Source organism: Vidua macroura, chromosome 2 (genome assembly GCF_024509145.1).
Source record: "Vidua macroura isolate BioBank_ID:100142 chromosome 2, ASM2450914v1, whole genome shotgun sequence".
NCBI lineage: Eukaryota > Metazoa > Chordata > Aves > Passeriformes > Viduidae > Vidua > Vidua macroura.
The window spans coordinates 20,850,724-20,877,323 of record NC_071572.1 but is presented as its reverse complement, the minus strand read 5'-3'; the positions used below and the strand labels follow the sequence as shown (position 1 = coordinate 20,877,323).

The 26,600-nt window shown below is 37.2% G+C and overlaps 1 protein-coding gene across 1 annotated transcript in view; it reads right to left on the bottom strand.

Moving 5' to 3' along the window:
- The window catches only part of ANOS1 (anosmin 1), a 126,174-nt gene that overhangs the window by 54,098 nt on the left and 45,476 nt on the right, over window positions 1-26,600 (bottom strand). Inside the window, exon 3 of the mRNA XM_053970332.1 lies at window positions 1,054-1,116. Within this exon, the coding sequence (XP_053826307.1) occupies window positions 1,054-1,116 (63 nt within the window). The remainder of the gene's footprint in view (window positions 1-1,053; window positions 1,117-26,600) is intronic.

The following is a 26,600-nucleotide window of genomic DNA, read 5'->3' as shown; positions in this document are numbered from 1 at the left end:
GCTAAAAAAACTCTTGCAAGGCTTGGTTTTCATAAGAAACCTTTATTTTGTCTTCTGTTGTAACTACATAGGTCAGTAATTCAATAATCCCTATTAACACATTGTTGCATCTAATATTTTTTTAGTTGAAATTACAGCTTTTCCTAATCATCTTCATAATGATTAAAATAATTTAAATGTAGGACATTCTTTTATACCAGAAAAAAAGTGTCCACAGCAAAGAGAAGGAGTTAAATCAGTGTACCAATAAAATCAGTATATCAAGTCAGGTCACTTCTATTTTTTTATAGAAAAGATTAACATCTTCCTAAGAACTCACTTTCATAGACTTTAATATATTTGAGCCTTTTTGATAAGAAGGCAACTTTCTATTGACTGATACTTTCATTTTGAACTAAAAAAACACATAAGAACTGCAACAGACCAATTCCACCAACTCCGAGCCATGTTTGAAATCCAATAAAAAATCTCCTTCTTTGTTCTAGTTTGACTGATTCAGGTTTGCTTCTTCACAGATGATTCTGATAGATGGTTCAAAAATAGTTTTCAAAACATTTGTTCTTGAATAATTACATATTTTGATATTAGTCTTCTGAACTGCAATCCAGTTACTCCTGGGGAACTACTCTTTTATAAATCAGACTGACTTTCACATACAGGAGAGCCGTGTGTTCTAGCTATCCTGCACAAGGATTTTTCACACAATAACATTTTATCTTTTAAACAAAGATTGTCTTTCTTACACATGGTCAGAAAAGAAGGGCAAGTGGTAGAAATAGCATCTTAGAGGAGGGATGTAAGAGCACCTTCTGAGAGATGCTATGTAAGTGTGACTGGATCGAGTCCTTACAAGTCGAGATAAATCACTTGGTCAGGAAAAAACCCTTTCCTAACTCAAAATTAATATTGCTGCATTGTTAAATGTGTATCTTTTCAAATGAAGGCAAATGCTGCAAAAATACCATGATTTTCAGCTGTCTCCTTGAAGCTAATAATTTAAATTAAAGAGATTGCTAGAACAAAGTGAGAAAGCGTGCCCTTGGGCTGACCTACCTCACAGAAGCTTTGGCAATGGTTTTTCCTCAGGTCCCAGGACTCTTTGCAGGGCTCCAGGCACTAGGAAGAATCAGGAGGCATAGAAGTGTCAGAAAGAGAATGAAATAAACAGCCACAAATAACCTTATTTCTTCTCCAGTTTTTCGGCCCACAGGAAGTTAATAATCTACTTCTCCTGGGGATAAAAGTTTGTCATTGAGTCATGGTGTCAGAACAAGGTCATGAGAAGCCATGGTTAGATTACAATGAAACATTTTCAGTATTTCTTACAGTACAAGGCAATTGACTCACTTGTTTATTATGCCATCCTACTTTCCGACTTCCTGGATGTAAGTCTTAATACCATCTAACATACCATCTAACCCCATGTTCCTGGATGACAGAGACAATGCCAAAAGCACCACTCTAAACTACAGAAAGTGAAATCTTTTCCTCACTGACCAGCCTACAGATTAGATAGGCACATTGCCTTCCCAAGCGAGAAACTATTTCATCAAGCTATGGAGTAAAGTCAGCAAAGGTTAAAACACTATTTCTGTATAAATAGATAATGTTCACTGGTCTGTTAGCAAAATCACTTTATTTCAAGTACCATATTATCATTATTTCACCTTCAACCTCTGTTGCAATGGCTTACAGAGAGCTGAGATACAGAGCTAAGCTTCACACAGCATAAAGAAAAATCACACTGTTAAGAGCATTTACAACAGCTGAAACATAAATTCAGATTCACATCCAGAAACCTTTTCTCTTCCTTTGTTAAACATAAAAAGTTGAAAAATACTAGCATTGTTGGGAGCTAATGATACCTACTCCTCCTGCTAATAGTGGAAAGACACTTATTGTACCAAAAACAAAGGTCTTTGACATGCAATGCAGTATTTAGGTAGTTTTCTCTTATGCACAGTATTAGATTGGATCAATATACACTTATGCTAATCAAAATCAAACATGAATACATATAGGCTGCACCTCAGTGGTACACCTGTATCATCAATGTAGTAAATACAACAGTGTTTTAAAAATTAAGCATTTTTCTACTAGCAACAAAGCCTAAAAATGCAATAAAACCATTAGTCACAGAGGCTATATATTTCTGGAAAAAATACCATTGAAGCATTTTCTTTATATATATTTTGTTTCTAGCTCTTCAAAATTCACAATGTGTTGTATACAGATTAATTAGAAGGATACATTATAAAATGTCACTGAAGTCAGTAAATTAAATTAATTCCACAGTGTTGTTCCTCCTGTGGTATAGATACTGCACATTTGAGCTCAATTCCACTGTCATGTCATTGTACAGCTCTCCTGTTCAATGAATTTAGTCCAAAAATTACTGAGGTATAAGTGGTTTAAACAGAAAATGAGAGACATTTTGACCATTCTGTGACTTTGTCAGTGATGCCCAAGACTGCCAGGCTTGTTCAAGGTGTTTGTACCAGTGTTTATCTCCAGTGCAAGTCAGGCTCCAGCACCTGACACCTCATGAGGCTGTGACTGTTTCAAAGTCACTCAGAACAGCCCAGGCTGCTTTCACTGGCCCCAGCAGCTCCTGCCTCAGGGCAGGCAGAGACAATGGGCATCTTCAAGGGAAGATGGACAAGATGAACCAGGGCTGAGCCTTACCCCACACTCCAACTGCTCTTGGAATATGTCAAGGAAAAGAGATGATGGAGCCTGTCATAAGGCCTGCATAGACTCTTACAGACTCTGGTTAGGGTACAAACTTACCTAAACAGTTACTTAAACAAAAATAATCTCCCTACTCCTGCTGTATGAGGAGTCCCCAGAGCTCTGGGCTAGCCTGGCACCATGGGCAGCTGCAGAAGCCGACTGCCTGCCTTTAGTGCAGCTGTACCACTGCACCATGTTGGATTAAGAGTAACTGCTAGCCGATAAAAAAGTTGCCAACAGACTCTTGCTAAAGAGACAGTTATTAACCTTGCAATAGCAAAGATGAGAACACCTCACAAACACAGGTCTGTGCATTTATTCTCTTGGCTAACCTGCTATGAGGCTTCCCTGAACTGGGAAGCTCGAAACATTGAAAGCTTGGATCCCGGTCTCACCTTTGAGTCCTTGACTTAAAATGTAAATGAGCTGAGATCCTGAGATCCCTCCTACTGTCTGGTGATCTGATTCAGGATAAGGAGGAATCTGGGCAGAGCAGCAGCTGGCAGCTGGTTTGGGATCTACTTTATCTAATAAAAAATACCTTGCAGACACAGCCACTTGCCACAGAAGCCAAGCTTAGGCATGAAGACGGCAGACCTCCAGCAGGCTGCAGGGCTGTGGCACAGGGAGCATGCCAGCAGTCCACTTGGCAGGTGCCACTGGTCCCTTGGAGCCACCATTCACCCTGCCCTGGCACCACACATGGGCTCTGCACTGCTGAGGCAGGATGAGATGTGGGACACAGCGCTGAACATCACGGGACAGTGGCACTCGTCAGAGGATCATGGGTGTCAATCACACCGGCCTTGATAACTCAAATCCTCCTAAAGAGCTTGTTTCATCAAACCCAGTGCTTAAATCTGGAAGCTGGAGGCTTTTTTTCTTTGCCCAGACTGCTGCAGAGTGATTATTCTGCACTAAGCAATTGTATCAAAAGCCAAAACAATTGCTAATAGAAAGCACCCCAGTATTTGTCATCCCTCAAAATGTGTGGGGGTGGGAGGGTGTGTGTACATCCACAAACTCTCATAGGTACAAATCTATGTATAATACAACACTACAGACTTGCTGATATTTAGACTGCATAAAATTAGAAACCAGCAAAATATGGTTCCATTCAAGGAAAAAGGGTTGTTATTGCTTTAAAATATTTTGGATTGTATTTTTTTACTTTATCTTTTTTTTAAGGGCCATGTTAGAGAATTCTTTTCTGTTCTAATTTTTAATCTATAAATAAAGCAACTAGGACATTAGCATATATGCATGCCATTTACATTAGTTAGTAAAGGGGGTTTCAAAATAAGTCTACTAACACTTTTGCTTAGGAAATGATGCCTTTGACCTGAGTGGAAGAGAATTACACCAACACAGCACATCAGAATCTAATGAACTGCAAAACATCATTTAAGTACTGAAATATATATTTATTAAATTGCTATATATTTATTAAAATATCATATTTAAATTAAATGGCTGCAAATTACATATTTTTAACTATTTATACAGCAAAAAAATATTTCTGTCAGAATAGAAGAGACTATTTACAATATTTTTGTCTAAAAAGGCTTTTTATTTCATCAGAGTGGAAACCAAGACATATGCAATATCTTGTAAAAACAATGGAATTTAAGTATTACAGCTGGAATATAATTATCCTTTTCATTATCATTCACCATTCCCACTGCTTCCAACACCAAGGTCAGAAATTAATGGCTTATGTTTACAATATAAATACAATATAAGTGCTCTGCTGTCCTATGGAACTTAATTAAATGGAACTTAGATGGTTGGGAGAAGAAAAAAAAGAAACAAAACAGCTTTCACTGTACAATGTCCTAATAACTGGCCATGCATGAGAACAAGCACCTGAAAATGCATTTTCTCACTGTCAGCCACTAAGTAGAGAACAGAGTCAGGAATTTACAGAGTCAAAGGAGAATATAGCGTTCATCAGTCCTAGAAAGAATGATTCCGTGATGGGTGCGTTTAAATATACAGTTGTAGCTAATGGAACCATGAGAAAAGTGATTTTTGCATCTGGAAATCTGAGCACAGTGGCAGTAAAAACAACGTAAAACAGAAGAAGGCAGCAAGAGAGAAACAGCTATTTTGATATTTAGGGTTTTTTACACATCTTTAACATTTTAAAGATGTTTTTTAAACATCTTTAAGATGTTTTTTAAGTATCTTTCTGTTTCTCAAAAATCAGACTGTGAGATGTCTGAAGAACAGTAAATGCACAGCTGCACATTTTCCTAGTTCAAACCAATGAATAACACGGTAGCTTGGTGAAAAATATTAGGACTCTGGCTGCCCATCTGAGGAATGTTCATCATTTTTTGTCAATTCATTTTATAAAAGTCTATTTACACATTTGTCTCTCCTGTGTTAATTCATGTCCTCCTAAACTTTTAGATGGGTATAAGACTAACAGCAAATAACTTCCATTCTGCATATTAAAATGCAAGAAGTGCTTGGTTCTGAAACCAAAGTTAGACACACTTTGTTAAAGATCCTCGTTGTATTTTTTTTAATCTGCAGTTTAAATCTCTCCCCCAAAAAACACAGGTGTGACTGTATGTTATAAAATTAAAAGTTCAGGTAAACAGGACTATATGCAGTGAGAACTTCAAGAGTGAAGAATCCTACACAAGCAGGTAGGTGAATCTCATTGCCCCAGTGGATCATTCCCAATGCTCTCCAAAACCCACGCTGTGCAGCTCAGCTGATTCAAAGGCTTTACATGAGCACTGCTCCATGTCAGTGGATCATGGTATATCACATGGCATTGCACTCAGCTGGTGGGCACTTTTCCTCATGACCAAGTGCCAAAGATGAGGCATTGCAGCACTTCAGCTATTTCAGCAATTTCATGTGCTCATACACCCTATCAGGTCAGGCACTCCTGAACACATCTATCTTGTTTAAAATAAACTATTAGAAGTAAAGCTGACCTAAGAATCAGTCAGTTACTCAGGCTGAAAAAATCCATAAACCCAAAGAGAAGGGTTCAACTGCAGAATCAGTAGGTGTCATACTAGCTTGTAGGTTGATGTATGCTGTTCAAGAAGCCTCTGAGCATTTTGTGAGATCCATTTTATGCTGAGTCAGTCTCTTGCTTCTCTCTTTTCCCTCTCCTTCCTCATTAGCAGAATGAATCATCAGAGCTCTAGTAACCAGCTTTCTAAAACTCAGTGTGACATCTTAGCTCTGTGCTGGTTTAAGCAGGGACAGAGTTAATTTTCTTCACAGTACTAGTACGAGATATGCTTTGGATTTGTCCTGAAAGCAGTGTTGATAACACAGGGATGTTTTTGTTACTGCTGAACAGTGCTTACATACAGCATCAAGGCCTTTTCTGCTCCTCACCCCATCCCACCAGTGAGGGCTGGGGTGCAGGAGTTGGGAGGGGACACAGCAGGGACAGTTGTTCCCAACTGACCCAAGAGATATCTATCCTATGCCATATGGCATCATGCTGAGCACATAATGATGAGGGAAGAAGGAAAGGCTGGGAATTTAGAGTGATGGCCTTTGTCCTCCCAAGTCACTGTTACATGTGATAGAGCCTGGCTTTCCTGAAGATGGCTGAACACCTGCCTGTTCATGGGAAGCAGTGAATGAATTGTTTTGTTTTGCTCAGATGCACATCTTCTACTCTACCTATAAAACTCTGTTTATCTCAAGCCACAAGTTTTATCACTTTTACTCTTCTGAATCTCTAGCCCCATCCCATCACGGGGGGAACTGACTGAGAGGCTGTGTGGGGCTTAGTTGTCAGCTCGGTTTAAACCACAACCAACTCCTAAACTTCAGTTACACAATGTAGACTGGGAGAGGTTTACATACCTTCAAAACTTTGAAAGTCTAATAGAAACAACTGTTAAACATAATCTTTTTGTGTGAAATAGTAGTTTCATGTGGCTACCTGGAGTTACTCCTCTGTTTATATTAAAAAGGTTCTCATGAGAATTACCATAGTAATATATTTCCCTTGTAACTGAATAAACAAAAGGGTTAAATGACAGAGAATGGTTCCCTGTCTGTGTTGCCTGTTTTGTCTCCCGTAGGTCAGTGAGCATCACAATTTGGTGAAAAGGAGTGATTTTGTATTCAAGGATCAAGTCTTAATTAAATTAGTTACAGATGGGGTTATTCTGTGACATTATCATGTACACTGGGAACCCAGCTGATACTGTCTAAAAGTATTGCTAATTGTAGAGCTGGTTTTGAATGAAAGCCAGGTCTTAGGTTTTAAACAGTTAGGGGGTTTTAGATTTCTTGAAATGTGTTTTTTGTTGTTCTGTATCGATGACATCCTGATGTAGATTGCAGAAGGATGGATTATAGGAACAGGTTTCTAATGCAGAATTTGTCATCTGCAAATACTACTTTATTCTAATTAAGAAATGTTTATATATATATATAAAGAAAAAGAAAAATCCTTCATTCGTAACCAACATTCAGACAGTCTAATCTTATGTTTTAGTGCTAATAATGATTGCGTTTGTACTTTTTAGAAGTCCACTGCTCAGAACAAGGAAACAACAAAATGGCTGGCACAGAAATGAAGGGAATGGCGTCTCTGTTGGAGGTGCAGTTGCAGTTACCTTAACTATTCTGAATCCTCAACAATTTTAAGGCAAAACAATGAAGCACAAACCTCCAGGGTCCTACAGTAGCAATTATGAACTGACAGGGACAAGGAACAGCAGCCATGTGGCCACCATCACATTATATGGTAACACACCACACAAGGGTGCACCTGCAGGTTGGGATTCATCTGAGATGAACACCCCAAGAGACTTCCCTGCTTAATTCACATGGGACCTCATGCAAAGCAACTTGGGTGCCAAGGGTTAGGTTGTAGGAATACAGCATTTTGTCTTGAGTTCTAATATTAAGAGGGAATATAAGCTATTCAGCACTGACCTTAATCAAGAGAGTATTTCCTGGCAGATTTTGGTACATCCCTTATGAAAAGAATAACAAAACTGTATAACAGAGACACAAAACATATTATATATGCAACTGAGATTTATTTCTAATAATTCTTATCTAAGGAGGATGACATATACAACCTGCAGGTGAAATACAGAACTTAAGACATATCACTTACTTTAGCTAAGAAATAATTTTTAAAATTGCATTTCTCAACCAGCATTAAAAAGTTACTTCTGGTTTCACATCCAAGAAGTATGCTCTCAATAAACAGGAAGGGTTTCTGCAGATGGAACTGTCAGTGTCTCATAGCAGTCCACTACGACCTTCACCAAGCCATGCAGAACATACCTGTAAGTATTTTCCAATTACAAAATTCTGAAGGACATAGTAAAAAAAAAAAGTTCAAAATAATATCCAGATAAGTATGAGAAGGAGAATGCACTGACACATTTCTTTGAAGCTCTATTTTGCTACTTTAGCAGAGGTGTGGTCAAAACCTTGAGTACAACTCTGCTCACTCAGCCTCATACAAGGCTTAGAAACACAGCTAGTGAAGCAACCTGCAGCAGTATTAGGTGTAACTGTCTCCTATCTGTTACCAGCACTTTGGAGAGGGGCCTGGTCATTCAAATGATTATTCCAGAGCAGAATGGAACATTTCTGAGAAATTCAACTGGGTGCAAAGTTGAGCAGTGTAGTTTAAACTGCTATAGCAAATAGCTGCATTTGGTGTGTATTTATTTTACTTGGGTGTGGAGAGACTGAAAGTACACACTGACAAGCATTACCACTCTCCGTGGTTATGCAAACTGACTAGTATCAAATTAGGACTTAGAGCAAAGGAAATATTCAGAAGAGCCAATTGTTGGCTATCTAATAAAAACATGAGATTGCAACATTTATTTTTCTTAATTGCCCAGTTCATGTCAGTACACAACATCAGGGTTTCAATCCCACAATATTAACTCTTAGCAATTTGAGTTACTGAATACCTTCAATACCCTAAGCAAATAAAGGAAGCCTTATGACCTATAGGATCTGATTAGGAACAGTACCAGTATTTCCTGGAACAGAGATCGGGAAAGGGCTAGTCACAGCATATCAGTTAAGTCTGTCAAACATTTAAATATACGAAGTAGCATTACAGGCTTTGTTCCTAAAATTATGGCACCAGAAAGACCAAGATCGTCGCCAAGAACTTCAGGTCAAATATTCTGGAAGTCCATGTAGCCTTTGTTGTTAATTCCCAAAATTAAACACAAAGTAAAACTGTCAGGAAAGTTGTACACTTACTGAAGGCAAGAATCACTGAAAGTGTTGGGAAAGGAACTCTTTTGACATAAAATATTTGGGAAGTTACTATTAAAAAAAAAAAAAGTAAAAAAGGAAGAGGGGAAGTCATACCATCACACTTTAGATGAAATGCAGCACTTTCAACTATAATCCTTTTAGAATGAATACAACTTCCAACTCTTGACAGCTTGGTATCTATCTGTATAGCTCATTTGTCTGGCATGTCAAATTTTGCCAGCAGAAGTGTTTGTTTGAAAGGATAGAATAATCCTAAGACTCTTTTCTATGTTTTTATTCTTTGTTACCAAGTCAAAATCATGGCCATCGATGTCAACAGAAAATTGGCTCCCAAACATTAGCTTGTTCCTGACCAGTTCTTGTCAAAATTTGTTTACAAGGTTTTGTACCAGCATATGAAACCAGAACACGTACTTTCTTCTCTTTTTCTGCCTCATAGCCTAAAGTTTAAGTCACCAAAGAAAAATCTGAGCTCTTATTTTGCCTGATTTTGAAATATGGAATTGAACTCAGATCTCCTACATTCAAGATGAATCTCCTAAACATATTTGATGGAGTCTTCTCTTTCCTGTTGAATTTGTTTCCTCTTGTATAAGCAATGAGTTCCTCTCTAAAAGAGAGACTTAAATGTCAACCTTTCAATCTTTCACCATGAAGGGGTATGTCCTAGCAGCATTTCTGATACTCTTGGAGTTCTTTTGAAATGCTTAGAATAGGTACAAATATTTGGCTCTTTCTCAGTGCCATAGTTGTTCCACCACCACTTCTTTGCTACAGAGATAACACTCTCTTACGCTCTCTTTGTTTCACATCTTTGATTCATCTACCAACCTACTATGAACTTAAAACTGTTGTTCTAATTACTCCTATTCAAACTATTGCCTCAAAGATGATTTCCCTATCCTTCTGTTACCTTGCTTCTATGTGCTGCATCAAGAGCCAATTCATTTGGGTTTTTTTCAAACCCCTTCCTGGCCCTTATTCTAAATCTCTACATTCTGAATTTTCACCTGTCAAGATTTAAGGCACAGTATTGGCAAAATGCTATGAAGCAGCAAGTCAAGCCTGGAGCACAAGTGCACATACAAAATACACACTGCAGCAAAGTGTATAAATTATTTTAAATCCAACTAAGAGTGATACACTTTAAAAACACTAAGAAGCTCTCTGTCATAGACTCCTTCTGATAGTGGTAATAGCTTTAATTACTTAGTGCCTTCCTGCTTCTGCTTCTTTCTGTGCTATTGCTTACATACAGACTTCTTTGGCAGTCTAGCTTCTATATTAATGAAAAATGAAATGAGCTCCCTGAATTAAACAATATTAGCAGTTTTGCTTCTCTGTCTGAACTTTCTTCAGGCTGCTATCCTGCAGCACAGTTTACTAATAAACTGATTTGCCACGTTTGCATCTGTTCCACCAATCTGTCATAGATCAGTCAACCTTTTCCTTTCTGCTTTTAAAGCTTCTCCAAGATTGCATCTGGAACTTACACAGTAAGCAACACAATTAGAAATTTTCCACCTGTATGTCCCTACTGTTTCCTGCCACCACTTCCAGGTAGATAGAATAAAAGTAACAGTAATATTTACTGCTAAGAACACAAGGCTGCAAAATGTAACAGCTTTTCCATTCCAGATATTAGAATTGTGGATGGACTTTCACCAGTTGTTTCCAGCAGCAGTGATAGCGCTCAGGTCATGGATAACTTTACAGTTGCACTTGATGGCCTTAAAGGTCTATTCCAACATAAATGATTCTATGATTCTATAAAAAAGAAGCCCATCTTATGTACTAAAATGTCTCCCCTCATAAACTACCTTTTCATTTTCTAATAGTTGACCATTTGCTTTAGTGATTACGTAATACTTTTAAAGTAAAAGTGAACATAAATATTTTGACAGTTTATATATGTAAAGAATTTCCATTGAGAAAACATCATTCTTTTAATTTTAAACAGACAAGGGAAAGCCCCTTCAAGCTGGCACTTTCCCCCTCCAATCTGTTACAAGGCAGCTTCAGAAAACCACACACAGTCATGTTATAAACACCATCTTGTTGTGCAACTTAAAGTGTCTGTCAGAGCAGCACTGTTCTCTCCAAGCAAAGTCAAATTTTTGTTGCCATTTTATAAATGAGTCAAACTAGTGAACTCTTCTGATAACAGATGACTCGCCTTATACATCACCCTGCAAATTCACACATACATTTCTGAATGAGAGAGCCGCAACTAAATGTTCTTTTTGCTTGTATCCACCACAGTTCTATGGTTTTATAGACCACCGAACAATCAGAGATGACAAAAAAAAAAGGGAGGCCCTCTTTGTCTAAATTGTTACTTTGTTTCTCTCCCCTGGCTTTCCATTTCCCTCCCAGCACTACCATCACCATCAGAAACGACATATTCCGCATTACTAAACAGCAAGAGCCATAGGGCTTTTCACTTCTAATTTCACGCCACAATAAAATGCAGTGGTTGTTTCACTGGGGGACCTGAAAAGCCTTCCTTTGTGGGGCTGCTCTGACGGTCAGGTTAAGCATCACACGCTGGCAGCAGGCATCTGTGCGAGCCTCTTCACGCAATTATGGCAAAAGGGGAAGGAAAAGGAACAGAAAAATAAAAAAGGAGGTTGTCCAGAAAAAAAAAAAATATTAATCCCCTACTCTGAAGTGTGCGATTCACATTCTATTGCCTGGCCTAAATAGTGTTAAATATCTCTCTTGTCCACCTCATTGATAGACCAATCATTCTAATAATAGTTACTCCAGAAAGTTTTCATTGTACTCAGAAGTTATGCTTGTTGTTTTAATGAAAATCTAGTGACCTAAAGTAGACTGATGATACAAATATCAGAGAGGAAACAAAAAAAAAAATCTAAGGACAATAAATTTGGATATTTTTAAATTTCAGAGTAAACCAGTGAAGATGATCAGCAGTAACAAACAAATATGGTGTTCCCACAGGTACTTTTAGAATTGCAGCATTCTATTCATGTAATAGAAATATTGACTAATCGCATAAAAGTAGAAGCTGTAATTCCACTAATCCCAAGTACAACAGGAAGAAAAAGGTAAAATGTTACATGAAATTCTGACAAGTTTTCTACATTTATCTTAGCTTTTTTCAGATATATTCCTTCTATACACTGAATTTTTTTCTGTCCTATGTTTAGAAACCCTATTGTATTCATTGAATCTTTTGTGAAGAGTCAATGTGAATCCTTTCAAAATAATCTTAACATGTATCTTAACACAGTCTAATGAAACAATAAAATTACTAAAATTCTTTTAGTCTACATGATAATTCATAAAATAATCACTGCTTGGAAATACTTTAAAGGTTAGATAGTTTCACATATTACTTGAGGGGGACAAATTAAATCTAAAATAGCTGTTTTATTTCAAATTCTTTTCAAGTTATTAAAATTGCCTTCTCTCCTATTATTTTTAAATGCATGCTACACATGAGCAAGGAAGGCAACAGATCCATACTAAATTTCTTTATCTCTAATGGTTATGGGTTTTTAGGTTATGGTTATGTGATGAGCATAAGCAAATCTAAATCCATAATGCCATCAAAACAGGGGTAGTCCTGAACTGGAACTAACTCCTACTAGCCTACTTCTTTTGATGTAAATACGCTAAAAAAGGATTCTAGATGAAAAATTGACCAGTTTTTAGGTAAGCAAACTTCCCCATTCAACTCACTCAGTAGTCTCATAAAATCAGATGTCTGGGTTGAGAACTTGGGCAAAAAGGAAAGGGAGAGAAGTCTGTAAACACCTCTTTAACTGAGAGCCTGAATTTAAAACAGGTCAAGCCAGCTATAAAACCACAGTCTAAAAACCAACTAATATCTGATTTTCCCTCCAAGGCTGAGTAATGAAGGTTAACTAACATTATGGTGTTGAGAGGTAAGCAGGACAAACTGGCAGCTGAGTTAATAAATAAATAGTTCTGATTAAACTGTCATAGGACATTAACTGTTAAATCAAACTTCAGCCTTGTGCTGGAAGAATCAAGCTGGATACATTTTCCCTATCAATAGTCTGGGACAGACTACTGGGCATTTCTACTTCCATTTTTACTTCCAAGGCAGAGGGAAGACAATTTGGCTATCCAGACTCTCACAGACTGCACCACAGGAGCACACTCTGCTTTCAGTACACATGAATTTTATAGTCCACCTCTGCAGCTCAAACAGGCATCACTACATTTCATCACTGTATAAACTTAGATTGACAACTGGGCAAACAAAATTCTTCCAAAGCTTTTCTTAAGTTTGAAATTTAGCTAATATGTATCACACATCATTCCTAAAAGTACTCTAGAATTGTGGATCAATAAGTATGGGGTTTTTTAACTTGGAAGCTGTGTATTTCAACTAATTATCCACTGATTTCAAATGTTATTCAAACACACTGATCTCTCCTGTCATGACCAGCAATACATAAAAGCAAAGACTGAGAGCAATACACTTCTAGACATCCTAAAGTAAGCTATCACAGTGTGAAGATGCAAAGATGAGGAAATGATCTTTAACACATGATCTTTCCAACCTAAATTATTCTATGACTCTTTGAAATGGAATATAATCATGATAAAGGTGATGCTGTAGCACAGCAAATAAATGTTAAGTGAGCATTTGGGATATGTAATGCTTCACCCAGTTTTCTACCATTCATCTTAACAGGACTCTTAAGCAGGTTCTCAGAGGAATCAGTGAGTAAGACTATGGAAGCAAGTTGGCATTAAGCCCCCAGAGAACAACTGTCTTGAAAGAAGCACATTGCATTAAGCACTATGCTGGCAGATGAAATGGATAGCTTGCCTTTTTATGCAAATATATGCAAGGAAAGGCACACTAGTTAATGAACTACAGCCAAAGTCTGAACCAGAAGTCATAATTCCAGATTAAATCAGCACAGATTGCAGGTGCCCACCAATCTCAGGAACTGACTCCCTCTGATTGCTCAGAGGCATCCTAAATCTCACAGTAAGGTATGTCTAGATAAGAGTACCAGAATGCTCAATGTTGTATAGAAAGCATGTAACTGTGAGCTGGCCTGTAGTTACTGTCACTGTAAACTGCAAAACTTGACAATCCTGAAAAATCTTTACTTGAGAGCTCTGGAGTTGCAGCAGCTCTAACTGGATGATTTTTTTTAACCACGCATCTCCATAAAAACAAGGTTAGGTTAGGCAGGAGTGGTAAGATGGCAGGTTGGAGGACTCCCTGCAATCGGAAGAAATAAAACAATGGCACAACTGATGAGGGGAATAGAAAAGGGGATGGGAAGGCAAAAAAACAGTCCTGCAAACCTTTCTGTGTGAAGTCATCTGTAAGGACTGCAGTACATCCTTGAGGGTAAATTAATGTGCAAGCAACTACTGCAGCTTTTCACTCAGGATATTACCACGTTTTTTATTTTCTAATAGCTTTATGTTCTCCATAGCTCTTTTAATGAAATCTTTGAGGGATTCTCTTTATTAGTTAAATTCTCCTTTAGAAACCAAACATCAGGAAAGAAAGTACTAAGGACCATTGCCCATTCACAGATACCTATACCCAATATAATGGCAACTAGCTTCCAGCTGCTACCCCTGAAAGCCAAACACTTCTTCTTAGGTGTCTCACACCTGCCAGCCCCACATGGATGCCTCCAGAACTCTAAAGAGGCTCCAATGGAACCAGGTGTTCATGTCTAAAAAACAATATGGCCCTTCTGCAGGATTCAGTCTCAGATATCTAAGCTGCATGAGACAGGTGAGACAGGGATTGAACTTGTCATTCGCTGATGGAGATCTCATCAATACAGCATCTCATCAATACAGCATGTGAAGAACCACTCCGTGGATGACACCCAGGTGCTTCCTACAGGGCAGGATAATTATCTCTCTGTAGGTTACTAACTTGATACTTGTTGACAACAGTCTGCATATCTCCATCACATAATAACTGTACAGAATTCAAGATTCAGGTGTCTGAATCTCAAATCCTGTCAGTGGTCAAAGTATTGTTAATTTGATTGGCATAGTGGAATTATGGTGTTGAGTAATCACTTCTTACCCAGTAACTGTAATATTCCAGAATATTCCTGAAAACAGAATACTTCTGTAACAACTATTTCAGGCAGATATTTATAATCTTGTACCTATATCCTGTTTCTTAAATATAAGAACACTCAGAAAAGTAGATAGGAAACTTCTCAAGAAGAGACTTCTGCACTTAATAAAATATAATCTGTTTCACCACCAGTCACATGATTTTTACATGCTACATTATTTTACTCATATTTATTCCCTCAACCAAATTTTAATTTATATAATTTTATATTGTTGTAACATTTGAAATATGTTTAGGTCTATATATGGAACCATCAAGACACTAGGTTTTGTTTATTCAAGCAAATTGTCCTTGTCTTTTTATTTTTTCCACAGTACTTCTTTAGGCAAATTGCTGGAGGTTAATATAAAAGCACCTTAGGGTAACCACCCTATATTTGCCTGAATAAATGCATCAATTTATAATATATAATAAAAACTGATTCTCTGTTTTCATTAATCTCCACAAGGCAGTTAGATAAAAGTTTCCTACTACCATGAAAAATTGTCATGGCCTAGAGACAAAACTACTAGTACACTGAAAATGTTTATAGAATTACTTGTAAGATAAAATAGATATACAGTCTTTATTGCAAATGCCAATTGTTACAAATCAAATCAGTAAAAAAACAACCCTCTTAGGGAACACCTCAAAAAGTTTTGACTAGAGGTTTTAAATACATGAGAATGAAGAATATTTCTGGATTTGACAACTAAAAACATCTGAATAATGCCTGACTGAAGAAATATAATCCCTCTGTTCTGCATTTTACAGTTGCCTAATGGAATGCTATAAAAGTTTTCATGCCTCTGACAAATGTGCTCTTCAAGTATCCTAAAATTGCTTACACATTCATATAGAAACAATCTCAGTATCAGAGACCCAATTTTGTGCTTCAATTAAAACATGCAATCTTCATTAAAATTAGTAGAAGCTGCCTAGGCAATCAAGGAGACAGATTTTGGCTCAAAGTATCTTAAAAATAATTTATGTATTTGGCACAAATTGCAAAACAACATTTAGGCCAAGCCACTTACATAAACAATCTTTCTAGTCATATTCTAACAAAAGGCAAGAGCAGTAACAGCTGTCACAGCTCATTGTCCAAATACATCCGTCTTTTTAATTTTAACCTCTTAGACTAATCTATACCTGAATTTTTAGGACACTTCAAATAATGTATTTTTTAGTTTCCTTCTATGAATACAATCTCCCTTCAGACATTAAAAAGTAGTTTAAAGATTCTATTATTCTAAATTGTGCCCATTACAGTAGATTTACTTACTTCTTTCTCATTCCTTTCATGCATTTTCTTGCTCAGTGTAACTACCGCAGTCCTTTCCAGGCCTGAAGATGACCAACAAAGACGAACAAATACATCAAGATATTTCCAACATAAGTGCTTTTCCAGCAAGGGAGCATCACTGTAAGCAGAGATGGACTTCATCTGTGTTATAAAATCTAAACTTCTTGAGTATATCTCAGGCTTTATTTTGGTTACTAAGACACATGATACATACAAAGTCATTCTAATCTAGACGAATCTTACAATACCATAAAATGTGCTCTTAAAGGCAGAGCCTATTACAGTTAAGTTGAAATAGTTTGTGCCAGTAAAAGCCCTTTTATTCCATTGTAATTACATCCCAGTATTTTGATAGAAGAGTACTGAAAAGCTCTATACTGCCAAACCATCTGCTGATAAAATTCTATGTTTGTCTTCTCTCCTGGACCTGACAACAGTATGACAAAGGTACGGTGTTAAGGCCATTAAAGTATTTTTTAAAGTAGAACACTTCTAGCCAAAAACCACTATAGCTCAGTTCTGGAAAAAATGTCATCATATCTCTTCAGGCACTAATCCAATCCAAGAAGTTGAAGAGAAAAAACATACCAGCCTCATCTGTAATGCATTTTAAGCTAATTTATTAGCACTAACTGTTCTCAAGTAACTGACTTGCACTACAAATACTATAATCTAAGGTTTTCTTTTAAGAGCTTTATTTTATTTCCTTCATGGATACTTTTGGCACATTTTGCCCTTTCCCACTGTAATAATAGAACTAAATTTCATTTACTCTGCAAACTTCCATGTAATATCTCAGAAGAAAAAAAATATTCTGAAGTTTGTTATGTACAATATTAATAACTCAAACTGCTCCAGTTATTCCCAAGAAGGACAATCAATCATTACATTTCCTATATGAATGTCCAAAAGCTATTTCCCCCATCACAGCATTTTACTGTTTTTTTTTTCTACATGACAACTACCTTACAGCAATATTTCTTTTAAAAAAATAAGCAGAAATGTAGCTTTAAACAGATCGCTTTGACTAATATAACAGAATACATAGTATCAAAGATAAAGATATTTCATGTTTGAAACATGTCTTCAAAAACATAGAAATGCAATAGCAGACTAAATAGTGGCATTTACTTTCCCAGTCTACACAAGGAACACATCATCAGTCCAGAATACTTACCATCCTCTCCCTATATATAAATATGCTTGAGAGTGTGTATATGCTAAAGCTTTTCAGTGTTTTTTGTTTAGCTCCACACACTCCACCACCATCATCACCACCACTCCCTCCAAATTACGCTAATGCCTTTATTCAACTTTATGCAGATTGTGCACAGTACAAGACCTGTAGTGGGCTTTACCTTCCAGTGCCTTGCTTCTTGTAGAGCCATTCCAACCAAGCACAAACCAAGCGACAGGAAAACAGAACAACAGTGTTTTCCAACTAATTTAATTCAGTTAGGGAATGAGAGATGGTGTCTTTACAAAGCATTCAGCAAAGGTTAAGTGAGAGGTATACAGAAGTATTAGTGAAGATGAAGTCCAGAAATGGCATTGTCACCCCCATTTGTTAAGTACTGCAAGTGACAGGAGACTTCACTCCCATTGTCCTTCATAACTAGAGTGGGGCAAGCAGCTGGCAGAAATGAGCAGGTGTGGCTTCAAGAACAGTATAAACCAAGCCAACTGTGGGCAGAAGCTCTGCTTCCATCCTCCTGCTCTGTCTTGGGCTGCCCATTGTGTTTGCTCTTTAGTACTTCAGTTTAGAAAGTAAACACACTTTTAGGCTGGCAGTGCTGACAAGCCTCCACCTGCTCATCTCCTCTGCCCAAGCAGCTTCCAGCCAGATGTGTGAGCTGACCACCTTGCCCACTGCCAAATCAACATAAAGCACTGGGTTGGGACCAGGAGCTGAGGAAAGGGAAGACTTTTCCTTCACACATTAACTGATACAGAAAACAGCCTTATGGACAGCCAACCCCAAAATGAATTGTGTCTTGAAAATTTTCTTTTTTCCTCATCCTTTTACTAAACTGAAAAATAATTTGGGATTTTAAAGTGACCATTAAATAAATAAAAAATGAAGCATTAATGTTTTTTTCTCTTGCATTTGGAAGATGTGAACTGCTGCCATAATCCTGAAAGAAAGGAGTATTGTATTTTAAAATAATAAAGCACATTTTGCCCTATTTTTGCTCAAGTTGTCAAATACAGACACATAAATTTGAGCAATTTGAGAGTTAGAAAATGTACTCACAAAGAAGACACTAATGTCAGCATGCTGCTTATGACTGATCTAATAAACAAATTTTCACATAGAAATTAAGATGTATTCATTAAATCATTTTTATACTGTTTAATTTGCTACTAATTCAGGCAAAAAGCTTATACAATTTAAGGCTGGACAATAGTGTTTGCAATAATATATTGCACATATCTCAACTTCTTACTGTACTTTCAAACTTGACACCTGTATTAAGGAGCAAAGTCGAGCTTTTTATTCTAATCTCACACGTCCCCTCTGATAGCAAGAAATTATGGGAATTGGAGAATTTACCATGTTCCAGTTCTGGCCTCCATGGTCTGCAGCAAGAATTTCCAAATCTCAGCCAAGCTGTGAAAACTGTACTTGCCTTTTACCACTCTACAATATTTCACCCTCCATGCCAACTACACACTCTTTGCTCTGCATCTTCACAAGAGTTTTAGGCATATGCAACTGTTTTCAGAAATTCTCTTTAAAAAAAGCTCAGAAGTTTCTCAAGTGCTTCTCAGCAACATGAAGAATCCAGTCTGAAGGAGAGAGAAAAATACCTCTCATCTTTCCTAAAACTGATATTTTGGTAGAGAGCAAAAATATAAATGAACAGACCTTTATCAAACACTGAAAAGCTTAAAATGGAAGAAATGAAGATATACCACTGGCCAAATGAAAAACAATCAGAGGAAGGGTAAGGAATTGCATTCTGAAAACTCTATCATAAGAAATAAGATTTTTAAAACTGAAAAAGATAATCACAAGTAGCCAATAAGGCTTAGAATCAAAGTCAACTTACATCAATGATATCTGCATTTACTTCAGCAGGCTTTCAATACAGCTGTAATTGCTTTAATTGAGTCTTGAAAGATAACTTTTGATCCTATCATCCACATCATGATAATAGATAGTTGAAAACTGAGACTATTAATCACAAAAGGTCTTTTTTCCCCACTCATTTACCATCTCTGTTGTTTGAATGAATTTATTTTTTGTAAATACTTATCCAAGTTTGCATTTTTTCTTCAGCAACTTCTAAGGCAAAAGTTTTACATTGTTCAACTCTCTTTATGCATTTGTTTACTCAAGGTGTGAAACAGCTTGCCCTTTAAAGAAAAGTTGCAATTCTGTCCTATCATTTCTTTCCAGTGCAATTAGTTTTACATTTTATCAGCGAAGGATTAGTGGATCATTTTTTCCACAGAGGAGCACATTTTCAGCACAATGTCAAAATATGAAACATTCAAAACTTTGTTTACTAAACTTCAGCAATTTTAAAGCAATAAATATTGTATGCAAATGTTTGTATTTTATTGTAAAAATGTCTACTTGTGTCCTCATAGTTCTTCTCTATACCTTTCAACGAGTACCTAAATTATTGTACAGGATGTAAAAGTGAACTTTGTCTTCTGAAGCTTCCTAACAATACAGAATACACAAATTTCTACAACAACTTTGCAACTGTACTAGTTTCTAGGCCTTTTTACCAGTTTCAAAAATACTGTGTTTAGTTACTAACGTTGTCTGTTAAACCTGATAGTAACTTGATTAGCATAACTTCTAGGTGTTGCATTCACACATTTATTATAAAGAACCGTTCACAGAAAATGTGTCCAGCTCAAACTACAGTTCGTAATTGCTAAAGTAGATCCAAATTAGCATTCACAGGCTGCATTTCCCTAACAACAGGCTTTCAGGCTGAAAATAATTTGTAATTCAAAAAGGATTTTGGTCAATAGATTCTAAGCATACAAAACATGTTTGGCACTTAAAAATTCCAAGACCTGTTGAAAACTTAACTTATGAGTTTACATTTTCTTGTTTCCTGTTATTTTCCTCTAAAATATTATAAAATAGCTATGTGATTTGATAAAAGTTGGAATTATTCCCAGACATTCAATTTAGACTAGGTTTATTGATAATATCTGATGAAATCTGAATCTATATTTAAAACAGTTCCTTACTTTGACTCCAAATGATGTAACATCATTACAGTTTAATAAACAAGAAAAGATGTTGAGAAAAATAATCATATAAATTTGAAACACACCAGCCTCCTCTTCAAAACGTGTCTGTACATATGTACAGACTGCAAGTATAGCTTCTGCAATATGTTGATTCCAACAACAGATGCAGAAAAAATTTAGGTTGATACACTGATTAATTATATAGTTGTGTCTAGTACTGAAGGTGCATAAATTGCATACAATTACATTTTTGTGAGGATTTATGGTCCATAGCAAGCAATGAGATTTTCAAAAACTTAACAGGACTTTCCTATTGCAAAAATAGAAAGGCACATACACAAGAGTTTATATTTTCTCATGTTTGATTGTCTTAGAAAGTCTAAAATATGTAGCTATATGATGGAAGCAATATGTGGTATTAGTACTTCTGCACTGCACCATACTTCTGTAAAAGTGCTGAAGAAGCTCCATGCTGCATCCCGGGTTTGGGTTCAGATTAGGGGTTCTGATGTGTGTTAGTTAGCCGGTTCTGTGCACCCCCATGTTCCCCCCGTGGTGGTCTCCTCCGGGTCTCTTACCATTGGAGCTCACCATGCCAGTCCTGTAACCACCCCCCTGTCCACTCCTGAGAGTTTGGTGTCTGTTACCCTGTCCCCACAACCCCGTTCATCCCAGAGCCCTGTGTCCACCCCTGTCGCATTCCCGTTGGTTACCGCGGTCCATGTCACTCCCCCGTAGCCTGCCCCCATTGGGCGAGGGGGGCTTCTGCCTCCCTCGGCCCGCCTCCTATAAAACCTCATGCTTTCCTTTGTTCGGGGCCATTTGCATCCACGCGGCTCTGGGAGCGAGCCATGGTTCTCCGCCGCAGCTCTCTGCAGCCATTAAAGCTTTCCAGCCAACCACGCAGACAGAGTGGACAATTCCTTTGCCCCTTTGTCTCTCCCCTTGCGCCAACAGCAGAATGCAGCCAGCCCCCCCCGGCGCACGGAAAGCAGAAGTGCCCGGGAATCGTGGCAGCCCCGGTCCTGCCGAGAAGCAGCGCCATTCCAGGCTCTCCGGAGCTGCGTGGGACCGGGAAAAACAATGCAAATGCCGCAGCTCCTGAAATAGTTCTCAAAGAATTTAAAATGTGATTTCCCCTGTGAAGTCTGTTTATGATTTGGGCAATAGATGATTTCTCTTGATTTGCACTCAAGAAGAGTGAAACAATAGACCTGTCACGTTACTGTGACAGAAAAGATGCCCACCAGTTTGGCCTTCACTTTAAGTCCTCTCTCCCTCCCTCTTTCCCCTCAAGCCTGCCCCTCTAGCCTGATGGCCTCACCCAACATTCCTGTGCAACCATCAGCTTCTCCAACTGTATCTGGCTGGTTGGAAGTGCTTGGTAACAAGATCTATGGGATGCAGGGAATCTGACATTACGTGGCAATAGAAGCTTCCTGCAAGAAGGAAATGTATGCCTAGATACAGACCTGCCTCTGTGTGTCTGCAAAGAGACTCTGGATTCTCAGGGAAGAGAGCTGACTCCACGTGGGGAACAACACTCCAGAAGACTCTGCTGTTCTGTGCCTTTTCCAGATGAAATATTTTCCTCTGAAGGGTAGAAGTGCTTCAAATAATTTCCCGATCACATTGAAACAGATTCAAGTATTATCTCAGCCTTGAGAACAAATTAATGCAATGTCCTAGTCTGGGATTTAGGACACAGCAAGAATTTCTCCCTGAAAGCTTGAAGGTGTTCACTTTGTCACAGCTACAGCGCTTTTTGTGCATCACAAGGCACATAGTTTCATCTGTATTTTTATTTTGAATTTGTCATATTGCATATTTTTATTAGGCAGGCAAACTGCTGTTGCATTAATTCTGTCTGCTGAGTAAAAAATCATGGAAAATCATGTAAAGAAATTTTGAAGTCAATTTTAGTATAAATACTCTGAGACTGAAGCAACAATATATTAACTTCACTTCTGATTTTCTGAGTCATACAGTATGTTTTGCATATTGTCTTCATTTTAGGAGACATGCCATCTAGGAAAAAGCAAGATCCACAGATCAAAGACTTGGCAGACAACTTTGTAGATTGTTTCATTATGTAACCACCCTTCTATGCTAACTCAAAAAGCACAAGAGCTGCTACAGATGGTTTCTGATGTCAATTCTTTCCTCATCATAATTGTAAGACACATTAGAACAAATGACAGCTTAAATAATATCCAGCAAGGCCAGACCTGTTTTGCTTTCAAAGAAAATTAGAAGAATGATCATTATGGGCTTACCCAAATGCTTCCTTCATCCCCCCACCTTGCATGTTTTAAAAAGTTAGCTATGATTGTTTCCCACACTCAGCTGACATACAGAATGCTTCAGTATTAAATTATTCAATCTGAACTCTAAATTAGATTTGTCTCAGACTCACTCTGTAGCTCCTTAGTCTCTTACAGCTGATTTAAATAGGAACATGAAAGCCAGTTTTTTACTGAAGCTAAGAAAACACAGGAGAAAATAGAGTAGAAGTTTTAGTTTCACAGGGAAGAGAAGTAAAGCATTTGATTTCCTATTAATCTTATTACTGTCTCTTTTACATTCTGGGTCACAATATAGGAAATAAATATTATAATTTCATAACATTTCACATCTCCATCATCAGCATCAACCACCATCACTAAAAAGACTGAGGTGATTTACACAGCAGCATGTTGACAGCTTCAGTCAGGATGGCAAGAACTTACATAGAGGTGAAAGCAGGAAAAATACTATGTAGGCCACCAATCTACTAGTCATTTTCTTATTCCATTATGCCAACTGTTATCAAAAGACATTACATTCATAAACTGCAAGAAGTTCACTGTCTATTGTTAGCCATGTAGGAGTTTACTACAATCAACACAGTCAATGTTCATGACACACAGGTATATATTTTAAATTGAAATTAACTTATCAAATATTATTAAGAGGACATTAATTTAAAACAATCTATTAGAACAGTTGATGGTATGTAAGAAGAATCAAGCTCTTTATCTATCTAGCTGTAGTGCTGAAAATAGAAAAACAAACTATGGCAGATTTTTTTCACTCCTATCAGTTTATTATGGTGTCAGTTATCATCCAAATGAAGGGAAAAAAACTAGAATTAATCCAAAATGCAAATCAAGCCAAAAAGGAACATATCTTACATTATAACATATGGAATAGTCCATAAATATGCCAGTAAAGCTTCCACTTTGGGAAAGTCATTTATACCATAGTGTAATCCTTCACCTACTTAGCACAATAAAATGGAAACACTGATATAATTAGAAGAAACTGTGAAAACCATGATTTTCTTGGTAGAGAGTATAATGAGTCTTTTTCATTGTTGTGTTATTTTCTACTCTTTCTGTCTTCCTTGTAGTAGACCAGCTGCCATGAAAAATAATTACAGAATTCAGTGGTGATAATTATCCAAGAAAACACTAGTGACCAGCACCCTACATGCCTGCATGTGTAGCCTAAAAATAACTTTCCTGTCTTATTCTTACTTGGGAAAAAAAACAAAAAGCAATATAAAACTAAGACTAACATTTGACAAGAAATTAAGCCTTCCTTCCACCAGAGCTGCCCTTGGATGCTATTCTGTTAATGTATTGTGTACTCATACTTCTTTCTTTCCTGTCTCTCATTGCTGATTTACATCAATTCATACCAGACTTGAGCTGGCGCAGACTCCTAACAAAGACACTGGACAGTATAAGCTTCATGCTACGAAGAATGGGAGGTACATATTCCATTTTACAGATCCAGGGAAGTTATAAAATACAGAGAGCACAGAACTTGCCAAGACAACTTAAAGTTCAGCAATAAGAATTTGCATTTCTCAACTGCAGGTAAATCAAAGGAACCTTACTCCTACATGAGTTACAGTCACCTATAAGCTACCCACTATTTAAAATAATTTTCTATCCCTGGGTGACAGCACAGACATCCCCAGGCCTAAAGTACTACATTCAGATTTTGCTGTGGTGATCCCCAAATCTCACCTCTGTCATCTGTTGTGCTCTCTGCAGAACAGAATACTGTACCCTGAGATACCCTCAGGCAGGTGGATCTTTTGACTTTTTCCAATCAAAATCAGGCTGCTTATCAAAAACTGTACATTTGTCCAGATTAACTTCTTTTGACTGAAACAGGTTAGGATGTACTCATTGGAGCAGCAGAGTGAAGAACCAGTAATCATGGGGATAGTGCAGAGTGGGAAGAAATGATAACCAGATGGGGGACAAAAACCTCTTCAGCAGTACAGTAAGAATCCCACAAAACATAGTATTCCTCTTACAATTATGAATTCCAAAAGTGCAATCGGTGTCCCCTTGTGAATAAAGTCACCTGCAATTATAAAGTGACCAAATAACTATCAGTTCTAACTGCAATACTCCTTACTGATGTAGACTGCTAAGAATTAAATGATACTTTCTTGCAGCTCAAAAAACAGCCTGTGCAAACCTAAAATTAGCACAGCCCCCTCCTCCAAGGGTTTTATCCATTCCTTTAAAATATTCACATCAACCTGAATATGAATTAAATGCGGCTTCTCTTATTTTTCCTCTTTTAAACAAAATCTGCATTTCAAAGGAAATAGACATTTTTATGTTGGATAATGAAGAGAGTATCTGCCTACTCTTCCTTTTGTGTTTCATGTTTCATATATACTCTTTTCAATTTTTCTTCTTAAATCCCTTAATTTGGCTGGTAAGAAATGCATTGTCCAAATAAGCACATATTATAAACAATCAGAGGGTCTGTTTTCTTTGTATAGTACTTCAAGATGATACCTATAGCTACTTCATGGAATAGTTAAAGCTGGAAATTACCTCTGGAGAGCATCTAGCCCAACTCCCTCTGCTCAAAGCAGAGTCCACTAGTTGTTCCATATAGAAAGAAAAGAGTGTTGCTATTGTATATGCTTTTATGCTACAGAGCAGGGTCATTCTTTGATTATATTAGGATCCTGTATCACTACATGCACAAAAGCTCCAAAAGAAATAATTCCCTTGTCTCCCATGCAAATAAAAATTATTCAAGGAAAGACTACAGCATTATATATAAAAAGGTAACTGCAATTACAGATATGCTCAGTCTTCACCGAGTGTCTGTTTCACCATAGAACAGAAGCACCAGAACAAAAGTAACAGTAGAGATAAAATAAATGATACTGTCATAAAAAGCCACCAAGCTGCTGTGTTTTAAGAGCTGGCCAAGGCCATGATGTGGGAATGCCTCAGTGTGGGTATGCCTGGAACTACTTGAGGCACTACTTGAGGATGCAACTTTTAAACATGAATTAGATATTGGACAAAAAGATAAATAAAGAAACATTAGGCATTTAGTAATTTTTTTTTCTTGTAATTCTGCCTAACTAGACGTATCAGTTACTAACAGATATTTAACCTATTTTATAAATAGCAACAATAACTTTGGTGTCATCCTAGTATTTTTGACAGACGTAATTCTTCAGTAAGATAGAGTTTATATATGCATAGACATTTTATCCAGATATTCTTGCAAATAGCACTCTATAGGTTCTAGGAGCTCAGGCTGTAATCCTCTGTAAGTATACCTGCATCAACAAAGAAAAGCAAGTCCTGACATAGTACGAACTACTCCAGGTACGGCACCACTGTTTAGCTTCAGAATTACACTATCTGCAAAGATGGTACTACAAGTTCAATGAACTTCAGTGTTGTTACCACACTGACACTGTCAGAGAAAATTACACTGATTTCCTTGGCAACTGGATTTTTACCTGAAAAACACAGGAGACAAAACATGTACAAGTATCTCTACATTGTGGCCCCAGATGATTATGACAGATGATTACAAATTTAACAGATTACTAGCTTTTTGTTACAACCTCTCACTGCACAGTCTCATTTTAAAAAGTTTTCTCTCAGAATATCCTTATGGTTGTCATTATTTTGGAAGCCTTATTACATTCAAGAGGAA